At 39.7% G+C, this 20,836-nt stretch overlaps 1 protein-coding gene across 1 annotated transcript in view; it reads left to right on the forward strand.

The window, feature by feature from the left end:
- LOC129200316 (protein mono-ADP-ribosyltransferase PARP8-like) overlaps positions 1 to 20,836 on the forward strand; it is a 57,788-nt gene that overhangs the window by 10,431 nt on the left and 26,521 nt on the right. The window contains exons 5-11 of the mRNA XM_054811643.1: positions 55 to 132; positions 4,626 to 4,720; positions 8,189 to 8,249; positions 11,842 to 11,932; positions 14,826 to 14,892; positions 16,586 to 16,711; positions 18,802 to 19,366. Of these exons, the coding sequence (XP_054667618.1) occupies positions 55 to 132; positions 4,626 to 4,720; positions 8,189 to 8,249; positions 11,842 to 11,932; positions 14,826 to 14,892; positions 16,586 to 16,711; positions 18,802 to 19,366 (1,083 nt within the window). The remainder of the gene's footprint in view (positions 1 to 54; positions 133 to 4,625; positions 4,721 to 8,188; positions 8,250 to 11,841; positions 11,933 to 14,825; positions 14,893 to 16,585; positions 16,712 to 18,801; positions 19,367 to 20,836) is intronic.

Raw genomic sequence — 20,836 nt, forward strand, 5'->3', positions numbered from 1 at the left:
AATGCAAAATAAGCATATCATTTGTATCATTGTTAACTTTCCTTTTCCATTAAGGACTCAAGGCACAACAGCACAGTTGAAGAAGACTCCGAAGGAGATAATGATTCTGAGGAATTTTATTATGGAGGACAGGTAATGGAAGAAGTCTTTGCACAAGTTTCAAGAAACTAATATTTGAAAGCTTCTGTTGTTCATTCCATTATAAATCTAGGATAATAATTAGTTTCTTATGTTTATTCAATATCAATTAGAATGCCATGCATATATATACATAGTATTTCATAGCAGAAATATTGAATATGTTATACTGTATAATTATATCAAAATAAGATTAGTTTGTTTACATTTGAAAAGCTGTAAGAATAGAAAAGGCAAGTACTCTTCAGAGCATTTGAAAATAGAAGCCAGTTGCTTACTTCCAGGAAATATTCACTCTTTAAATCTTATCCCATTATTGATACAAGTGGGAAATCAGACTGAATCCAAATCCATCTCCTTCTGGAGTATTGCCATTTTGTAAAGTCAAGAGCACTGCAATTTGATGGTAAAAATGGTTATTACAAAACAATTTTGATGTAGGCAATAGTCCATTCTTTTTCTGAGCTCTACAGTTAAATTCACCTTGAAAAATGCTGCATATTTCTAGATGAATGTACTGCTCTGTGTCTTTCCTTCTCATTCCCTCAGCAGAATTAGCTATTATTATGTTCTCTTATGTATTGGGAAATGAAATCTCTTCATCTCTTTTCCTTTTGCAATGTCAATAGAGTGCTTCACGCCGCTAGTCTCTTTATTCAGATTTTTCATATCTTTTTAGTCTAACTATTGCCCCAAAGGAATCATTCCTCAGTTATGTTATTAGAACTGTTTATTTCGATGAACATTTTAACAAATGACAGTTGCTGTTTATGCAAGTTGTCACTGCCTAAGCCTTGAGGCTGCAGCCATCCGTGCCCTGGGTGCACAGAGCCGAGGCGGCAGGAGTGTGCCAGGAGTGCCAGCCCATTTGGTCAGTGCAGAGAGCGTGGGATGCTGATGAACAGGACATCGCCAAGCCTCTTACCTTGCAGAGCCAACAGCATGGTGGGGTTTGAACACAAAATACATGTTGAGGTGCGTTAAAAAAAAAAAAAAAAAAAAGCATGCCCCTAAAAAGCAAAAAGTGATATTGAAACTGGAACTGAACGAATGTATTTTCAGTGGCAGAAATAACTGACATGGGATATTGATTCATTTTTCACTTTAGAAATGACTGCAGGAATTGCCTCCCTTCAGCTGCCGGCTCCTGCAGCCCCACAGAGCGCTGGGAAGGACCGTGCACATATACTTCAGTGCAAAGAGAAATGTCTTATTTTAATCTGCTTGAGAGGAAAAATCTTCTGATTTTGCCCTGTAGTGATGAGTCGTGTGTACTGGCTCCATTTTTCAACTCTGCAGAAAGGGCAGTAACCTCAAGGTGAAGGAAAAGGCAGCAAACAGCTGGGAGTGCTTATTTCTTGAACAAGCACTAAAACGTTTGGTAAAGGATGCCTGCCAGTGCCCAAATGAATGAATAAATATTGATGCTGCCTATAAGGTATGAACACAGAGAGCAGTACATCATTTTGCAAGGTGTAAAAGAGCTATGTAATAGGCAGTACTGGTTAAAATTTAGTTGTCTTATATTTGAAGTGGAAACTACGTTGTATTGCATTGTCTTTTTCTAAGGTAATACATTTAATTGAAGGAATTGTAACTAGCAAAAACCCCACAATTAGATCAGAATAAAAATAAAATATCAGATTATTGTGAATGTCTTGAGTATAGAATACTTAAAAAGCAAAATAAGAAGAACAAACAAAAGACATAGAAAGTGTATTTAACAAGAGTGAAAAAAGAAAATTTTGAATTTAAAATTTCATGGTCAAAAAAGACAAAATTCTAAAGAAGACCTGTAGAATTAAAGAAAATATCGAGGACTGAAAAAATAAATAGGAAACCAAATAATGAGCAAAGTCCCTTGAGAGATAAAAAGCACAGTCCCTTTTCAAATAAAATGGTTGTAAGAGTTATTAAGTGAGCACCAGGTATATTAGGAAGACAAAATAGTTGACTGTATACGTGGGGAACAAGCAAGGCAAGCTGCTTTATTTGAGACAAGTGTGTGCTGTGCCTAAAGAGAAAGGGGACAAAAATATTGACTTTAGCAACTAGAGGGAATAGATACCAGCGTAATTGTGTGCAATACTGTTGGGAAAGGTGGAGGTCAGGGATAATTCTTAACATTTCTAAGCGGTGACAGCTGGAAAAACAAGAGAGCAGCTGATGATGTAACAGGGACCACAGAAGATGGGAAATGGCATTTGATGGGCAGTGAAAACAAGATACGACCTTTTGGTCATAAATTAAGTGTTTGTATCCACTTCCTAGGCACCTGCTTGTAATCCTCCCTACGGATTTAATGGATAAATACTTTAAAGTAGCTAAGTGATTCAATAGCCTAAGTCCTATTGATTTTCATTGGGATTTAGGTTTGTAAATCACTTAATCTCCTTTAAGAATGCAACCTTTTGTCATTATATGGGAGAAAATAATCTGAATCAGGTCTCAGATTAAAAACTGAGACTTTCTAACACAGACTCTTCAGACACAGGAAAGTTATCAGATTTTTTAGCTTTTATATTCACTTTCTCTGAGATTGTTAATTCTTGCTTTGAATCTCTGTCTTCTAAATTTGCAGATGAGAACGGGAGATTGAAACAGTAATACTACTGCCTTTGGCGCACTCTCTTCTGCTTCAGTTATAGGACATACTTGCAAATGCAGATACACAAAACTCTGGTAGTCTTCTCTGTGTACATCAGCATGACTGTGGCACTAATTCAGGGGTGCAAAATACCATACTGTGGTCTTATAATTTGCTGGAACTCTGCTTTGTTTCCTTTTTGAGTTCAAAACCTCTTACCATCAAAAAATAGATTGGAGAAAGCATTATGTTGAGCAGTTCAGTTTCTGCATAGTGTTCCTTTTGTATTTTACTACTACTGATAACATAAGACTGATTAAAAAAAATCAGTGGTTTAGGACCAATAAAGGTGGCAGTTGCACCATAGCTACAATTTGTGAAATGATTGCTGTGCTCTCTTTGGAAGCCAGACAGGAATTATTTATGCTTCTTTAAATAATTCATCTTTGAGTAATGAGCATGTAACAAGGATTCCTTTTATTCTACCTAAAATGAAAAAAAAAAAAAAATTATAATAAAAGTTTTCTTCCCATGCTCTTCTACTTGGAAAATTGTTCTGACATGCCTGCCTAAACAAGGGAGGGATACTTGGCTTATACCCTTCTGGTCATGAATGTAGTTGATGTCTCTGATAAACACATGCCAGTGCTATGCTGATGAGTTATTATTCTTTGCTGATTTTCACATGTAAAAAGTGATCGGCTGATCATTCTTTTAATTCTACTGAAATTTATTTAATTAGATTGAAAGTACATCTCCAGATACCAGAGCTGAAAGTGTCCAGCACTGGTCTCCTACAGATCTGGATGTACAAATGGAAGAAACAGTACTGCAGTTAGATACAGTTCTGCAATAACAAGAATTCTTTGCAGCAATTCCTGTATAAGGAGAGATACATATATATATGTCTAAAGGGATAAATTGCACTCTTGTGCTTTGCTCTCTGAAGCCAAATCCTACTCTCATCTCTGAATCTGTCTAAATCTAGGGAGTTCATCGACTTTTGTGGAATTACTGTCATTCTAATTGTTGTAAAGAAGTAGAATTAGGTTCACACAATCAGGAGCATATTGCTTAACGAGGCAGTAGTAATAGACTGTGAATAGAATGTTACAATCCTAAAGAGATATTTTGGTCCTTTATGAAGATAGGAGGATATTAATTATTTTGACTTCATACAGTCCAACCAAACCAGCTCACAAATTTTGCTTTATAGTGTAAGCACTAACATAACTGTTTCTATTTTTCATGTAGAGTTTGAAAAACAAGGGGAAGATGTCTAAATACATGTTTCTTTACACCATCTCTGGTAAAATACTTAAAATGGGAAAGTGTATTTTAATTTTTTTTTTCATCTGATATCATGGCACTGGTGAATAGAATACAGCCAATTAGTAGACTGAAACTGTAATTTCGATACTTGGTATGTGGTATAGTTTCATGCTTCTCTTGTTGAGCCCGTGCTATTCTGTGTCTAATATGTAAGTGTGACGACAAGCCAGAGGGAGCAAACCTTTATCCTTTACTGGTTGGACTGGGATGATATGACTGGGGAGATCTGGCTTTTCTCCTACTTAACAGTTTTAAAATGCAGAAGTGTCCCAGAACAAACCCCAGGACAAGACAGGACAGAGGGATGAATCCTTTGCAGCTTCTCTTCCCACAAACAGGAGTGGGACCCTCAAAAAATTTTGACGCAGAGGTGCCTGCTTTGCAAATCTCATTGCTTAGCAGAGCTAGACCATCTCAGTGCTTCAGCTTATTAACACAATGTCCTTTCTGAGCATGGCATTAAGTAATCTTTATGTAGCATATTTTGTATGGAGAACTTTCAAGAGCCTAGGTCATGTGCCAGTAATGAAATAAATAAGAAATCCTAGGATATTTTTTTTCCCGGTAGGTTAGCTATGATGGAGAACTTCACAAGCACCCACAGCTGGAGGCTGATTTGACAGCAGTGAGAGAGATCTATGGACCTAATGCAGTATCTCTCAGGTATGTCATTGACATTTCTGTATTCTGGAACCTTTAACATTTTGGAGATTGAGTTCCATGTGGACCTTCCCTCATTGCCAAAGCAGAAGTCTCTTCTGGTGATTTCTGCATATTGTGTGGCAAAAGGAAGGAGCACTGCTGGTCTAGCAATAATGCTCCTTTTGCTTGTTCTTTTTTTGTGGTTGAGTACTGATACAACTGACTGTGCTGAGAACAAGCCCTGGAAGCCTGTTCTAAAACATTATTGTCTTCTGCAGTTCAGTCAGTTTTTGATCAGACTGTTGTATTTTGTTGAAAATTACTATTCAGCGTTAGTCTAAACCCTTGTTAAACTCCTTTTCTGTCATACTCTGTGTTTTGCCCTGGAGGTGAAGAAGAGGAATGATAAGAGATTTAGTAAATGTTTTCCCTAGGGAAAGATTGAAGGAATTGGATTTGTCTATTTGAGAAAAAAGAGAAGGAGAAGACATAATAACAGTTCTCCTCCTTCAAAAAAGCAGTTTGTGGATAGGAAGAGTGAGCAAATGTTCTCTGTTGTCATCATGAGAAAGACAATAAGAAACTAGCTGTGTAGCAACAAGCAAGAATTTGAGTAGATTTTAGGGAAGCTTTTTTATTGTGGGAATCTAAAGTATCCTACACAGAGAAGTGGTGGAACCTCAGTCAGAGGTGGATTGCAAAGCGTAATTACACAAAAATTCTGTTGGGCATATATAAGCACGCATGATTCTGCCATAGGATATAGCTATATGATATTTTTAATACTCTTCAGATCTTTTATAACTTCATTTTCCATCTATGCAATCTTAATTTCATAAAAATAACAGGTAGGCAAGATGTAACAGACCTGTCAGATGTATTACAAAGAAAATATCAAAGTTGTCATACAAACCAAGTAATAAATACAGAGAAGATAAAAACCTTAGGCCTACATATATTGCAAGGAACAATTCCCATTAACCTCTAAACAATAAGCTCTGTTACTTTTGTCTAAGAAGAGGGAGCACGTCTACAGCAATCGTGTACTATACCTTTTCAAATTAAGTGGAAATTTCATTACATTTCAAGGACCTGGGGAACTGAAATCCGAAGAGTCATATATGGGTTTAGGAAATGAATGAGATGCATGTTTAGTTGCCAAACTGATAACTATGAAATTGAGAAAACCTTGATAATAGGCTCCTTCAAGGTCCTAAAATTGAAACATTATATGTAACCTTTCAAAAACTTTAATGCATCTAATTTATTGAATCAGCTGTTACATTGGGAGCACTGTGATCTCCTTGAGCTCACTGTAGTAGAAATTAGCATCTGTGGCTGCTTTTGGCATGTGGAAAACTTTAATGCTTCTTCCACTCTGTTGCAGCTGAAAATACCCATAAATTCTTGGAAATGACAAACACAGCATTAAGCATTCAGTTTCATCCTTCTTGTGCAGCTCTAATACTCTGTGGAGAGAGAAGTCTGTCTGACATATTGACACCCGCTAAGATGCCTATTTCCTAGACAGCTGACCCTCTTTTAGTAATCTCTTGCTGTCACAGAGCAAACTGTACATATAAAAGTGAAATTCCTATACCTGCATGCTTTTCACCACTGCCCTTTGAATTCTGGCCAGCAAAGCCGTGAGAAAGCCCTCTTGACCATTGATCCAAACTCTTCAGCATCGATTTACATTGCTTATGCATTGATGGACAAAGGACCTCTGGGAGCTTCAAAATCACGATGTGTTCATGGAGACATTGTAGGCAGCAGATCATAAGCTGCAGGTGCTGGAAGAAAACATGATTTCTTCCCCCCTGTCAACTTGGAGAAGTAAAACTAGAGTCAGCATCATGTGTCTAAAATCTATTTTCTAGTATGTAATAGAGTGGGTGCAAAGGGCTTTCGGTAACTATGGAAATTCCACAATTATAACTTACTTTTATCTTATCATTTCTTCCACTAATATTTCTGGGTTTTTTTAGTTCAACTGTGTTTCTGTTTAATTTCTAAAATTATACTTTTTCACAGCCTTTTGAATCTCAGTCATGTGAGTAACACTAGCTTGTGTTCATAAATATTACTTAAGAGTTCATAACAATCTGTTCTTTGGATCTTCTGGAAAATTAATAAAAAAAACTTTGAGGCCACTGTTGTGTAGGATAATGGTTAAGCCATGCAGTAGATGGAGAATTTCACTGTTTCAAAGCCAGGTCTTCACTGAGCTGTCAGAGGTCAGTGAGCACCTGTACGTGTAGCTCTGGGTGAGTGGACTCTGGAGAAGCTGTCAGGGTGGCTGGGAAGCCTCAAGGTAACACAGCCCTGGCCAGTGTTTACCTGCCCCGTGTGTACCATGTGTGGACACCTCTGATTTAGAGAGAGACTTTGGGTTTGCCCTTACGGGAGACAACCATTGGGATGCCAAGTTTTGGTGGAAGGGATATCCTCCACCAAACTTCACAAAAGTTTCATTTCCAGTGTGAGCTAGGTCCTACCATGGGCTACCATTCACGAAGATATTTTTGTATTTCAAAATTACCTTATCAATTTATTTATGCAGAACTGCTACTGTGCACTGTCTTAATCTAGTAAGCGTGGAAGTCACTGTGAGAATAAGCACATAAATGCAGTGTAAAGAAAGCCTAGTGACTAGAAGCTAATCTGTGAAAAATTGAGAGTGATTGAACTTCTACAGTATTGTCCAAGTAAATAATTTAAATGAAAAGGGAAGCCATTTTTTGTTTAGGTGTATGAATGAGTATTTTCTAGCTCTATTTTTCAGAAGTCTTCAAGTACGTTGGGGGAGGGCGATCAGAATGAGTCAGAAAATAAGAGGCAGAAAAGTCACACTTTAAATGTAAGATTTCAGATGGCAATGAAACACCTATGAGCATAAGTTAAATCTGAACCTTGGGGATTCCAGCAGTACTACACATAACAGATAAAATAAGGTAACTATTGCCTTGAGCACGTTACAGGGCAATCTTTATGTTTTGACAAACAATGCTTGAATGTATGAAGCAATCCCACAGGTATAATATGCCATCTTCTAGGCTGTGTTGTATTTATCTTCAATGATTTATCTCAAGCCTCTCCTTAGGTTACTGGCTGTTAACCTGAAATACTTTTGAAAATTAACTAGAGTTTTCTTTTGTCATAAATAGGAGAAGTATATGACCATTATTGTTTTCTTGATTTATTTGTGCAATACACAAGATGAAAATACATAGCAGCAATGGAGAGAGAATTTGAGGGAATTAGTAGAGAAAAAGATTTAGCCTGTTTAAGCAAGATCTACTGAAAGAAAGTTTCAGTGCAGCAGACAGTCACCCAGTGGGAATATTGATCCAATCTATGTAAATGTGTATTTTATAACCATTCTGATTTTACAAAAGAGATTAGCCTCTATAAAATCTTCCCTGTTATAAGTACTACTGGGCTGAGTATCTTAAAGAGCTCTAATGTAATGTAATTCTTTCCTTTCAGGGAATATGGAGCCATTGATGATGTAGATATTGATCTGCATATTGATGTTAGCTTTCTTGATGTAAGTAATCTAATCACAGAATTACATAATGAACATTAATACCCATTTAATTGTGCTACACATCAGACTCTCTAGACAACCACTGATATATTCCTTTTACGGAGATTTGATCTTCACAAGTGACTGTCACGTTATTGATTGCTACTCAGTGGAAAGGTTTCCTTTTCCTTTTATGATCACATTGTTAAAATGCTTTCTAGGCTTTTATTTACTGCATGTGTATTTCCTTTCAAACATGCTTTGTGAATGGTAAATGTTTTAACTGATATAAATGAAATACATTTCTTTTTTTGCTATCCTAGACATTAGTTAGGTGAAAGCACTTCATAGAGTCCTGGAGAGAAGACGACCTTGGCTGGAGCTCTCCTGTGTGCTTCTCAACATCTGCAGCTGATTAGGGAGAAGCTTGAGTGGCAAAGGAGACACAGGACAGTGATGCTGTTGACTGGCAGCATGGCTTCTGTAACAGTTATGCTGTCATTAACTCCACACTTCTTCACCTCAACTGTGCAGTAACTTCCTGTCCTCTAGATAGAGAATAAATGTAGTGCTTTTAAGGGCATGTCGTGGTTTAGGCCCAGCCGGTAGCTGGGTGCCACGCGGCCGCTCACTCACCCCTCCCCCAGCGGGATGGAAGAGGAGAAGTCTAACAAAAGGCTTGGGTCGAGATAAGGACAGGGGGAGATCACTCGCTAATTACCGTCAGGAGCAAAACAGACTGAATGTAGAGAGGAGATTCATCTAATTTATTACTAGGCAAAACAGAGTAGAGCAATGAGAAAATACAATCAAGTCTTAAAACACCTCCCCCCACCCCTCCCATCTTCTCGGGCTCAACTTCACTCCCGGCTTCAACCTCCTCCCCCCTCAGCGGCACAAGGGGGCAGGGAATGGGGGTTGCGGTCAGTTCAGCACACATTGTCTCTGCCGCTTCTTTGTCCTCAGGGGGAGGACTCCTCTCAACGTTCCCCTGCTCCAACATGGAGTCTCTCCCACGGGCTACAGTCCTTCACGAACTGCTCCAGCGTAGTCTCTCCCACAGGGTGCAGACCTTCAGGAGCAGACTGCTCCAGCGTGGGGTCTCTCCCACAGGGTGCAGACCTTCAGGAGCAGACTGCTCCAGCGTGGGGTCCCTCCCACAGGGTCACAAGTCCTGCCAGCAAACCTGCCCTGGCGTGGGCTCCCCTCTTCGCGGGTCTACCGGTCCGGCCCGGACTTGCTCCAGCGTGGGCTTCCCACGGGCCACAGCCTCCTTCAGGTGCCTCCACCTGCTCCAGCGTGGGGTCCTCCACGGGCTGCAGGTAGAATCTCTACACCCCCTCATCCTTCCTCCATGGGCTGCAGGGGACAGCCTGCCTCACCATGGTTTTCACCACGGGCTGCAGGGGGATCTTTGCTCTGGTGTCTGGAGCACCTCCTCCCCCTCCTTCCTCACTGACCTTAGTGTCTGCAGAGTTTCTTACATCTTCTCGCTCCTCTCTCTGGTTGCAAAAAACTTACTTTAACTCCTTTGTTTTCCTTCTTAAATATGTTATCACAGAGGCGCTGATTGGCTTGGCCTTGGCCAGGGGCGGATCCATCTTGGAGCCGGCTGGCATTGGCTCCATCAGACACAGGGGAAGCTTCTAGCAGCTTCTCACAGAAGCCACCCCTGTAGCCCCTCCCGCTACCAAAACCTTGCCACACAAAACCCAACACATTCCACCCCTCGCCTCTGTGAATCACATATTTAAGAATTATCATTAAAATATACATTCAACACAAAAAATTCACAAACAGTAATCACATTACAAAGAAAAAAAAAAAAAATTCCCCACACCAAAATCAAAACATGGAATCCACCTCTCGTCCCTTCACCACTATTTCATTCTCAAACTACATTCAGTTCATGTTTTGCTCCTTACCTCTTCCAATTACTATCCTTATCTCGAGCCCCACGTTGGGCGCCAAAAAGGACTGTCGTGGTTTAGGCCCAGCCGGTAGCTGGGTGCCACGCGGCCGCTCACTCACCCCTCCCCCAGCGGGATGGAAGAGGAGAAGTCTAACAAAAGGCTTGGGTCGAGATAAGGACAGGGGGAGATCACTCGCTAATTACCGTCAGGAGCAAAACAGACTGAATGTAGAGAGGAGATTCATCTAATTTATTACTAGGCAAAACAGAGTAGAGCAATGAGAAAATACAATCAAGTCTTAAAACACCTCCCCCCACCCCTCCCATCTTCTCGGGCTCAACTTCACTCCCGGCTTCAACCTCCTCCCCCCTCAGCGGCACAAGGGGGCAGGGAATGGGGGTTGCGGTCAGTTCAGCACACATTGTCTCTGCCGCTTCTTTGTCCTCAGGGGGAGGACTCCTCTCAACGTTCCCCTGCTCCAGCATGGAGTCTCTCCCACGGGCTACAGTCCTTCACGAACTGCTCCAGCGTAGTCTCTCCCACAGGGTGCAGACCTTCAGGAGCAGACTGCTCCAGCGTGGGGTCTCTCCCACAGGGTGCAGACCTTCAGGAGCAGACTGCTCCAGCGTGGGGTCCCTCCCACAGGGTCACAAGTCCTGCCAGCAAACCTGCCCTGGCGTGGGCTCCCCTCTTCGCGGGTCTACCGGTCCGGCCCGGACTTGCTCCAGCGTGGGCTTCCCACGGGCCACAGCCTCCTTCAGGTGCCTCCACCTGCTCCAGCGTGGGGTCCTCCACGGGCTGCAGGTAGAATCTCTACACCCCCTCATCCTTCCTCCATGGGCTGCAGGGGACAGCCTGCCTCACCATGGTTTTCACCACGGGCTGCAGGGGGATCTTTGCTCTGGTGTCTGGAGCACCTCCTCCCCCTCCTTCCTCACTGACCTTAGTGTCTGCAGAGTTTCTTACATCTTCTCGCTCCTCTCTCTGGTTGCAAAAAACTTACTTTAACTCCTTTGTTTTCCTTCTTAAATATGTTATCACAGAGGCGCTGATTGGCTTGGCCTTGGCCAGGGGCGGATCCATCTTGGAGCCGGCTGGCATTGGCTCCATCAGACACAGGGGAAGCTTCTAGCAGCTTCTCACAGAAGCCACCCCTGTAGCCCCTCCCGCTACCAAAACCTTGCCACACAAAACCCAACACAGGGCATCATTAGCTTTTGCACAGATATGTCATATTCTTAGGTCAGCACAGCACATAAGATAGTTGTTCCTGGACTTTCTAAACTGTAAGAAAATCTGATCATACCTTGAATTATTTTAATGAGTCTTAAGGAACAAAAGTTTCCTGTGCCTTGTGTTATGGGATGAGTTTCCATCTTTATTTGCTCCTTTGCTTCTCAGCTTTGAAGCAGCATCTCTTGATAGATGGGAAAGTGCCTGCACTGTAGATATGGTGTTGTGTATAAGGCTGTGCCGTTTAAATGAGTATACTCAACAACTGGAAGCAGTCTAACACTGCTCTTAGAGGGGCATCACCAGGCAATAGCTTGTCCTAAGTCTCAACTTTAAAGCTCGAGTAGGTATTCCATGAATGGGTAAAAGGATGGATAGTGTTTATAACAACCCTAAGGTAGACTGACAAAATGCAGTAGTTTCTCATGATGGCTAATGGTGTCTGTTTTCTTTTTATCTTGAACTAGGAAGAGATTGCTGTGGCTTGGGATGTGATTCGCACAGAGCCTATAATAGTGCGATTGCACTGTTCACTTACACAGTACTTAAATGGTCCAGGTTAGTCATGTGTGTATTCTTCATGTGTCTCGGTCTGAGCCAGGTACTGGGTGATAGATACTCATTCACTGCCAAATCTTTGACCCTGCATGTGCATAGATGTACTGCTGAGAGCAGTCCTACTGGTTTGAAATTATGCTTACATGTATTTGTATGGCTAGGCCCTCAATAATGACATGAGCATCTAATTTAAACTTTCATAGGCTGATTTTTGGAACTTGTTTTCCTGATACCCTTTGAAATGCAGCTGCTTCCCCTAGGAACCAGGGTTAAGGAATAAAGATGTACAGTTTCTAATATGTGATTTCCTGATTTTGGAAGTCAGGGATCATCTGCACAGATGAGATATCACTAATAAGGTATACGTACACAGACCCATGCAGCACATTAATATGCCCTTTTTCATGCACCTTTGAAGAATCAGGCCATGATAATTATCCTTTCAGCTTCTGATTTCTATATGACTGTGTGAACTCTGTGAATCTTTACATTTAAATGAGTTGTTAAGTGAGTAAAGCTCCCTCATTAGAGTGAAAATGGTCAAACTGCTGAATAATCAACTGATTTTGAAGATTTGGAAACATTCATATGCAAGAGTCAACTTCATATATATTTTTACAATGGGAAGTCAGAACTAAGTTGCGATTTGGATCATAACTTGCCTGGCTTTGGAGGCTTCCAGTGTGCAAGCTGTCAGTTCAGTCTTGTATCTGAGGGAGAATTCTGCCTCTGGAAAATAAATAGATATTTCCAGTCATAATATGTTTAGCAAAATCTGTCCCAGTGAGCTATTTTTATAGGATATGTTGCCTGCCGATGCTAAGCTATATTCTGTTCATTCAAATAAGCATTTCATTACATCATTTTTTTTTTTTAACTTGACTTTGGTCTTTTTGTCTGTATTTTATTCCTTCAATCTTTTTTATATATGCAGATCTCAAAATATGTATTTGCCATAGCAGGTATCAGTGTTAGTATTCAGAACAGTTCTATCAAAATGTAATTTAAAAAAAAAAAAGTGCAGCAAATAAGAGAGGGTGAAGCGTGAAGAGCAGCATGCAGTAAGAAATGATGTAGTGAAATGAGAAGTAGCAACAAGATATCTTCTGGACCATTGACAGGGTTAAAATGGGAAGCTTAGTTCCCAGTCCTGCAGCTGACTGATTGTGGGAGTGCCTGAGTACCGAGAAAGGCAAAATCAGGGCCAGAGGCAAGTGCTTCGCTGCTACTAGTTTTATGAGCTCAGCTGCTGTTCCACCATGTCTCTTTACTAGAAAAGGACAATGAGATTCACCATCTTTTGTGTAAGAAGACCCCTTCTCTGTGCACTCCTCTTCCCTCTTAAATATGTTATTTTGAGACTTCTGGACCATAACTTTATGCTGCATCTTTTTCTCCTATACTACTTTCTGTTGATTGATAAAAGAAACAAAAATGCAGTATACTCCAAAGCACTATGGGAAGTATTCATACCAGCTTGTAGCTGTGTAATATCCTGATTTTAGATAGTCATTCTTCTAGTTAATAGCTTGTCTCATTATTGTACTTGTGGGCAGTTTCTCCCACATGCCTTAGAAGCCTGTCATAGATGAGGATGAATCAGCCTTTGGAGGTACTGGGCTGTCTCCTCTGGCTGTGGAGCTTAGACAACAACTGTAGTCTAGATGTCAGATTTTACGATTACTGGTCTAGATGTAATGATTCTCATTGAAAATATTCCCCCCACACACTACGTGTCCTAAATTTGACAATCTAAATATATTACTACCCCTAATTGAATCATTCATCCCTTTTGAAAAAAAAAACCATTTTGTCTTTAAAAGATGAGATTATATTTGAATAATAACATTAGAGAAAGGGTTTCTAGAGGGCTTTGAATTAAGTGAAATTGGATGGCCAGGTTAGATATATTGCATTTTATTTTTAAATTTAATTTATTTAAGTGAAATCAAAGGTTAAACTTTGACATTCTGAATAAAATCTGGCATCCTGAGTGATCACAATAATATAGCTTTTAAAATACTGGTTTACTTTTTCTAATAAAATTTGAACCGACCCCAGATCTTTTTGGTTTCATTCCTTTTTTATTTTACTGTAGTCATTACCACCTTATGTAATACAAAGTATAAAGTCTATTTGTGCTTGTAATATCTGTTGGCTGTTGTCCTGCCTTGAGGACCTGAGGCTCTCTCAACAAGTGCTGGATTCCATCTGCCACTTCTATCTAGCAAATGGTATTAAAGGATTTTAGTAGTACCAGGAGCTAATTTCCAGCATTCACCCTATACACTTTCAATTTTTTGACAGAGGAATATGGATATACCAATGTTAGGACAGGTCTTGAGGAAAATTCAGTGTAATCCTTGGCCTCCGAAGTTCATATTCAGACACTTAGATGACTATTGTGGATCTTGTATTAAAACGCCCTCGGAAAGAAAACCCTGATACTAATTAATTGAGTTTATTCCACTCTGGATTTTCTTCATAGTCACAGGAACTGTAGTGTGTAAAGACTACTTACTTGGAAAAAAGTTTGAGATGAATTACCAGTCTGGATACATTTAATCTGATGCTGCTCTCTAGTACTTGCATAATATAAAAAACCAAATACACAGTTTTGTAATTAAAATTAGTGGGAAGAGATACATTTATGGGAATTCAATTTCTAAGATACTAATTTGTAAAATTACAAATTATATTTGCTGATATTCCCAAAAAGACCATTCATGTCTTAATAGGCTTCGATGACATGTCCACTTTAACCATCGCTTCAATGGCATTGTCTATAGTAAAGGTCCAGGCAGAACGGCGTCCTTAAATAAGATTTATATGGTCATGAGTTCTTGATTATTGCTGTTAGTTCATGTATCAACAATATCTCCTTTTTTCGTAGTGCCAACTGTGGATGTATTTCAGATCTCTACTAAGGAAAGATTTGGGCTGGGACATCAGCTGAAAAAGTAAGTCTAGAAAAGTGTAAACCCCTGTTTATAGGCAAATACTACCTCTTTTTAGTTCCTGGACCATGCCAGCTAGGATAAAATTCACAGCTTGTCAGTTTGGTTCTGAACTTGGTTTTCTTTAAATAAAAAATAACAGGATTTGCCTTTTTAAGTTCAGTTTTGACAGTTGTTGGGGAGAACCTGATTTGTGCTGCCTGACAGGTTTTTCTGTCACTTTGCTGCCATTTAGGAAGTAAACTACACAAGTTCAAAAGACTGTAGCTAGGAGTGTTCAATGTCATGTTTCTGCTTAGATGGTGAAGCCTCTGGAGCAGGAATCTTTTTGAGCATCATGCATACCCTAAGGGGACTATGCTTTCATGGTGCTCTCTGGGATGTACCACAGTAATGAGGCCATCCACGTTTTGAGGACAAGAGGGAAGAATAGTTGAAAAAATTACCGGTTTCATGTGGTCATGGTACAGTTCAATTTAATAAAATTTTGCTGAGTCATCTTTTCACATATGCTTGTGTATGTATAATAAAATGACAAGAATATAGGCTTTAATATCTGACCATTGCAACATTAAGAATCCCTTAACAAAAAAAAATCTTTTACTGTTTGGTTTTTAAAGAAATTCAGTGCAGCATTTTCATAATCTTACAAATGAAACAATGTTACTAAAATCTCTATGGTACATGACTTGGAATAAAAAAAATAAAAAGCTCCCCTGACATGAACAGTCTCTTAAAACATTTCAGTACTTACACTGTCTCTGATTTGTGCACCGGGTAATTACTAAAGGTTCCCGTAAAACATTTTCAAGGACACAGCTGCATAATTGACAGTTGAGCAGAAATCAGAATACCCATGAACCCCGTGGCCCCTCGTGGCTGTAGCAGCAGAATATTCATGTATGAAGATTGACTAAATTTCCGATAAAGTCCATACCAATTTCCACCTTGACTTTATCACTTAAAGACCCCCGCTGCTAGATTAGAGTCACAGAGTAATTTGGCTTGAAACTACTGGAGGTCACCTAGTGCAGCCTCCTGCTCCAGGTACCACTAACTTCAAAGTTATATTAGTTCACTCAGGGTCTCAGGCAGCTGAGCTGTGAAATCTCCAGCCTTGGTGGGCAACCTGTTGTACTTAACCGCTCTTCTTGTGGATGTCATCTTTTTATAGCCTTTATGGTTTTTAGTTTTCCTTGCTACAACTTGTGACCTCTGCCTTTTGCTGTCCATCTCTGGGAAGTGTCTGCCTCTGTCTTCTCTGTAACTCCTCTTTGGGTAGTGTAATATTCGACAACCCTGCCTTCATGTTTGTGCCTTAGGAGAATATGCTCTGACTTGAGCAGTGTGGATGCTGTAGCCTACCGCTGTAGGTACTGGAGAGACAGATGCCTGTCTGAGATGCCTTTGAATCAGTTTGTCTCTAGATCTTCATGAGAGGCATACCTGCATCATTCTTGCAGTGGTTGTTTACGCAGACTGTACTCTCAGAAAGAGTTCCATGTAAATTAGTTTTATGTCGGGAAAAAAAACATTTTTGAGGAGCTGAGGCACCTGATCATACATACACATACATAACAGATAAACTCTGCCTGTAGAGTGAGGACAGTCGCCTACGTGGTGAACAGAGAGACCCTAGTATTAAAGTGAGTATGTTGTGGCTAGGATAAGAAAATCTTTTTTTCTTAATTTGCAGAATCATGCAGACATTTGTTACACAACAGTGGAAGAACAGCAAAGAGAAATCTAATTGTACGCACAATAAGAAGGTGTCCGACAAAAAAGTGAAATCACCTCTGCACATCTTTTCTACATTGCGCAGGTAATAGCAAGGAAAATGAGCTGTTACCATCATATCCTGTATAAAATCCACAGCAGATTTCACAAGGTGAAATGTTGACTTTTCTCCACAGAGAAGTGCTCTATTTATATCTTACCTCATGGGTTTCCAGTCCTTGCCTTGCATGACATCAAAAGTGAACTAGGTACTACCACAGCTTTTAAGACTATTTGAAGGCAAAGCATTTCAGTGCCCTGCTCTCTGAAATAGCCATGTTTCATCTAGAATTGGAAATAATTAATTTTATATTATTTAACTTCTTGTATTTTTATCTTTATAGCTTGGTAGCATTTGACTGTTACTTGAATAACAAGAGTATAAATATAAGTAATACATACAAGTAATATATAACATATATATATATTATATTTATTAAAAAATGTTGAGGTTGTCTAGCTATTCTTTCCACAGCAGTTCTTTCCACAGCTGTGTGTATTTTTAATTTTTTAAAACTAGAATGGTCATTAATGAAAGACTGATTTTTAGAGCTGCTGAGCACCCACCTGTTTCCACTGTTTGAGTACATTAATGTTCACCACTTCTGAAATTCAGGCACAGAATTTCAAAGAACAAAGGCATTAAAAACATAAGAAGTAGTTTGTGAATAGTTCATTTGAATTCATTATGACTTCTCCCAGATAATAATTTTCTTAAGTGTGTGTAAAATCAGGCTCTGATTCTATCTCTTTCAGGAATGTAACTATTTACTCTAACATGTTTTCCTGCTTAAGAAGGGTTGACAGGTCACCTCTTCTGTGAATTTGAATTGAATGCTTCTTTGACCATTCCTTCTTTCTGATGAATTTTGCCATTCTAAATTCTGTCTATAAAAAAGAGAAGGAGAACAATGATCATTCACAATGAAGAAGAGAGGAATGTCAAAGATGACAAAAGACTGTCTTTTCAAAGGTAGAAGAGAAATGTGGTGGTTTAAGTAGAAAGCTTACCCATTCCCTACCATGCCACACACCATTGCCTAGTGCAGGCTGTAGCTTGGGGTTTGGTTTTATTCAGAAAGGGCCAGCCCGATCTTTTCCCTCATGGTTTGGCTGCTGCTGCAGTGCCTGTCCAAAGATGGCTGGGACCCCCTCTGTCTCTAGAGCTCCATTCCTACCTCCTGTCTGCAGGAGGGTGGTAGTGAGCCAACTGCAACAGTGCGTCAGCAGCCTCCACGTGCAGCTTCGACTGTCACCACTTGCTAACAGGTTGGGGAAACCTGCCAGCCTCTCCCCTTGGGGTTTCACTTCTTTTCTAGTCTATCCAAGCCCAAAAAGATATTCCAAAGATTGGGATTGCTTATAAAGCATAGAAAAACTATTCAGCGTACCTGTTACATGTTCTTGCTTTGCAAGGAAAGGCGAATGTGAAACTTAGAGAATGTGACAGTTCACGTGAATTTTGTTTTGTGAAAACCTTTTGTTCTTTTTTCTGTGCTCATAATTTAGGTCCCTTGCATTCAGGAAAGGAACAGGAAAGATGATCATCAAATTGTCTTCCACAAGGCACACAGATTATTCTGGGTTTTTTAAAAAATAATGTTCATTTCAACTGAATTAAATTTGATTTACTGACTGCAAGTTTCACTGCTCATTATATCTTCCATTGGATCTGGAGATAGAATTTGTTATGCTGTGTCCTGAAGACAGTAACTTTAATGGGAACATGCCATGATGATTGCATAGGAAAGAGAGATTTTGATAAGGAAAATGTGGTATAATCTTATGTGAAATAATGTAGTTTTCATTTCAAAGATAATTCCCTGAATAAATGGTTTGTTAAGAGACATAGTGACCTTTACAAAAAGCTGTAAGGATATGGCTCTAATTTCTACTTAAGTATTTAGTTGTCTGTTTGATCGATGAACTTGTGTGTAAATAGGAGTAAGATGTCTGGTATTGAAAAATTAGTCCTACATACTATTGCTCATTTTCTTAATGTTGGACTGCCTTTATTACGAGTAAAATACCTAAAGACACGTGACACTTAAAATTGTTACTTATGTGTGATCTTGCTTGATTTGCACAAGATTTTGATTATTCTCCAACTTTGTTTTCTCCTTCTTTATTTTTAAGGTCGCCAAGTTATCCTCCACCTGGCTGCGGTAAAAATAAATCAAAGCTGAAATCAGAACAGGATGGCATCTCCAAAACTCACAAGCTACTGAGAAGGACTTGCTCTAGCACAGTGAAAGCGGAGGATATGTGTGCCACAAAATCTCACAGAACCTTTGGCCGCTCGTTGTCGAGTGACCCTAGGGCTGAACAGACAATGGCTATTAAATCGCACAAACTGTTGAATCGTTCTTGCTCTGCAGCCGTCAAGCAGGAGGAATGCATCGCTTTAAAGCCCCATAAGCTATTAAGTAGGTCGTGTTCTGGGGATCCTCGATGTGAGCACAACAGCACCTTGAAGCCCCACAAACTTTTAAGCAGGTCCTACTCCAGTAATCTTAGAATGGAAGAATTGGATGGATTGAAGAACCACAAGTTACTCAGCAAGACTTACTCCAATGCCCCTAAATCATCCAAAATGGAGCCTTTCAAGGAGTCCACCATAGCAGAGAGCAGGAGGCTCTCTCTTACCTCAGGGCTTATTGGTATCTTAACACCATCTTCATCATCACCTTCACAAGCTGCTGTGCGTAATAATTTATTCTGCTCATTTTCCTCCTATTATTTTCCAAATGTGCTGTTATGCTTGTTATGCAAAGGCATTAATACTTAGGACATATGTAAGTGAATATATTGGATATATTGAATATATTGGAAGATAGACCAATGGAGTTAGCTTTTTAAGGAGGATTTAAACAGCTGAACACGCACATATATTTAAGTTATATAACTAGAATTTGCTTAGGTCAAGACAGAGATTTTACATGCCACATTGAATACAACTCAATGTACCTGCTGGCCATGGGAAAAGTTCAATCATGCAGTTGCTTCCATGCTTCCTTTCTTGCTGCAGGAAGAAGGGAGAGTGTGAGCTTCTGTGCTGCAAAATTGGCTTGGCCACACAGGTCTTTTCTCATTTCCCTGTGTGCTTTGTGGGGGAAGCAACTGTCCATTGGCTTGTTCAGGTGCCAAGTCATCTCTCCTTCTGGTCTTTGCATCTGTGATCGTCATCATAGTGGAAAGAATGCAGTCATGATTCAGCTCACCTCTTGTGAATTTGTGCTTTCTGAAATGTTTAACCTTCAAACACACTGGTGGCAGCTGGAGGTCGGGGAAGGAATTAGGTCCACACTGGTCCACCTTCTTTCCCCAGAGCCATGATCAATTGGGAAAGCAAATGGTAGCACATATTCTTAAATTTAAGAAAGAATATTCAAAATTAATTCTTCCGCCTCTTAAAAATGGCTTTTACACTTTAGAGGCAGGAGTGGGTCTGTTTGCATTCTTTCAAGGCACCTGTCTGTTTTCTCTCTTAGATCTGGGGAGAGGCACTTAGGAGACAGTCCTCTCCATTTCCTTGGCCTGGTGGTACCTTGACGTTCTCAGCAAGAAAAAGCTGATTCTTGCTTGAAATGCTGTACATATATTCAAAATAGCACACTCTGAAGAATGAAATTACATTGAATGTGCTATGTCTCATGGTAAATTAGTTTAATAAGCTGTGAGCTATACTCATCAGATCTAAAAGCAGTGATATACTATCATAACATCATTTATATACATGCTGTGTGGTTGGTTCCTGTAATGTGTGCAACAGTATTAATTTAAGGTGAGCCAACAGACATTTTACTTGTCACTGTTTAGAGATGCATTTTTTTCTGAATCAGCAGAGGATGTCTTAACATAGCAAGACTTTTCTCTCCTGAAGTTAACAGGAAAAGTCCCATTGATCTTGATAATGGGATTAAAAAAATAAAAATAAAGATAATGAAGAGTTGACTAAGTGGTTTCATTACTGATGTTATCAGCTGATATGGATGAAACGCAAGCCCTGCTTGGCAGTCTATAAAAACTACCAGTAATTTATTATTAGAATGCATTTACTTTGAGGGAAAATCATCACATACATGGTCAGGTGCAGTTTGAATGATGTTAGTGGAAGGGCATCAACAGTCCATTTCACATTTTACATGCAGGCACCAGATGTATGGGTCAT

The sequence above is a fragment of the Grus americana genome, unplaced genomic scaffold (assembly GCF_028858705.1).
Source record: "Grus americana isolate bGruAme1 unplaced genomic scaffold, bGruAme1.mat H_44, whole genome shotgun sequence".
Lineage (NCBI taxonomy): Eukaryota > Metazoa > Chordata > Aves > Gruiformes > Gruidae > Grus > Grus americana.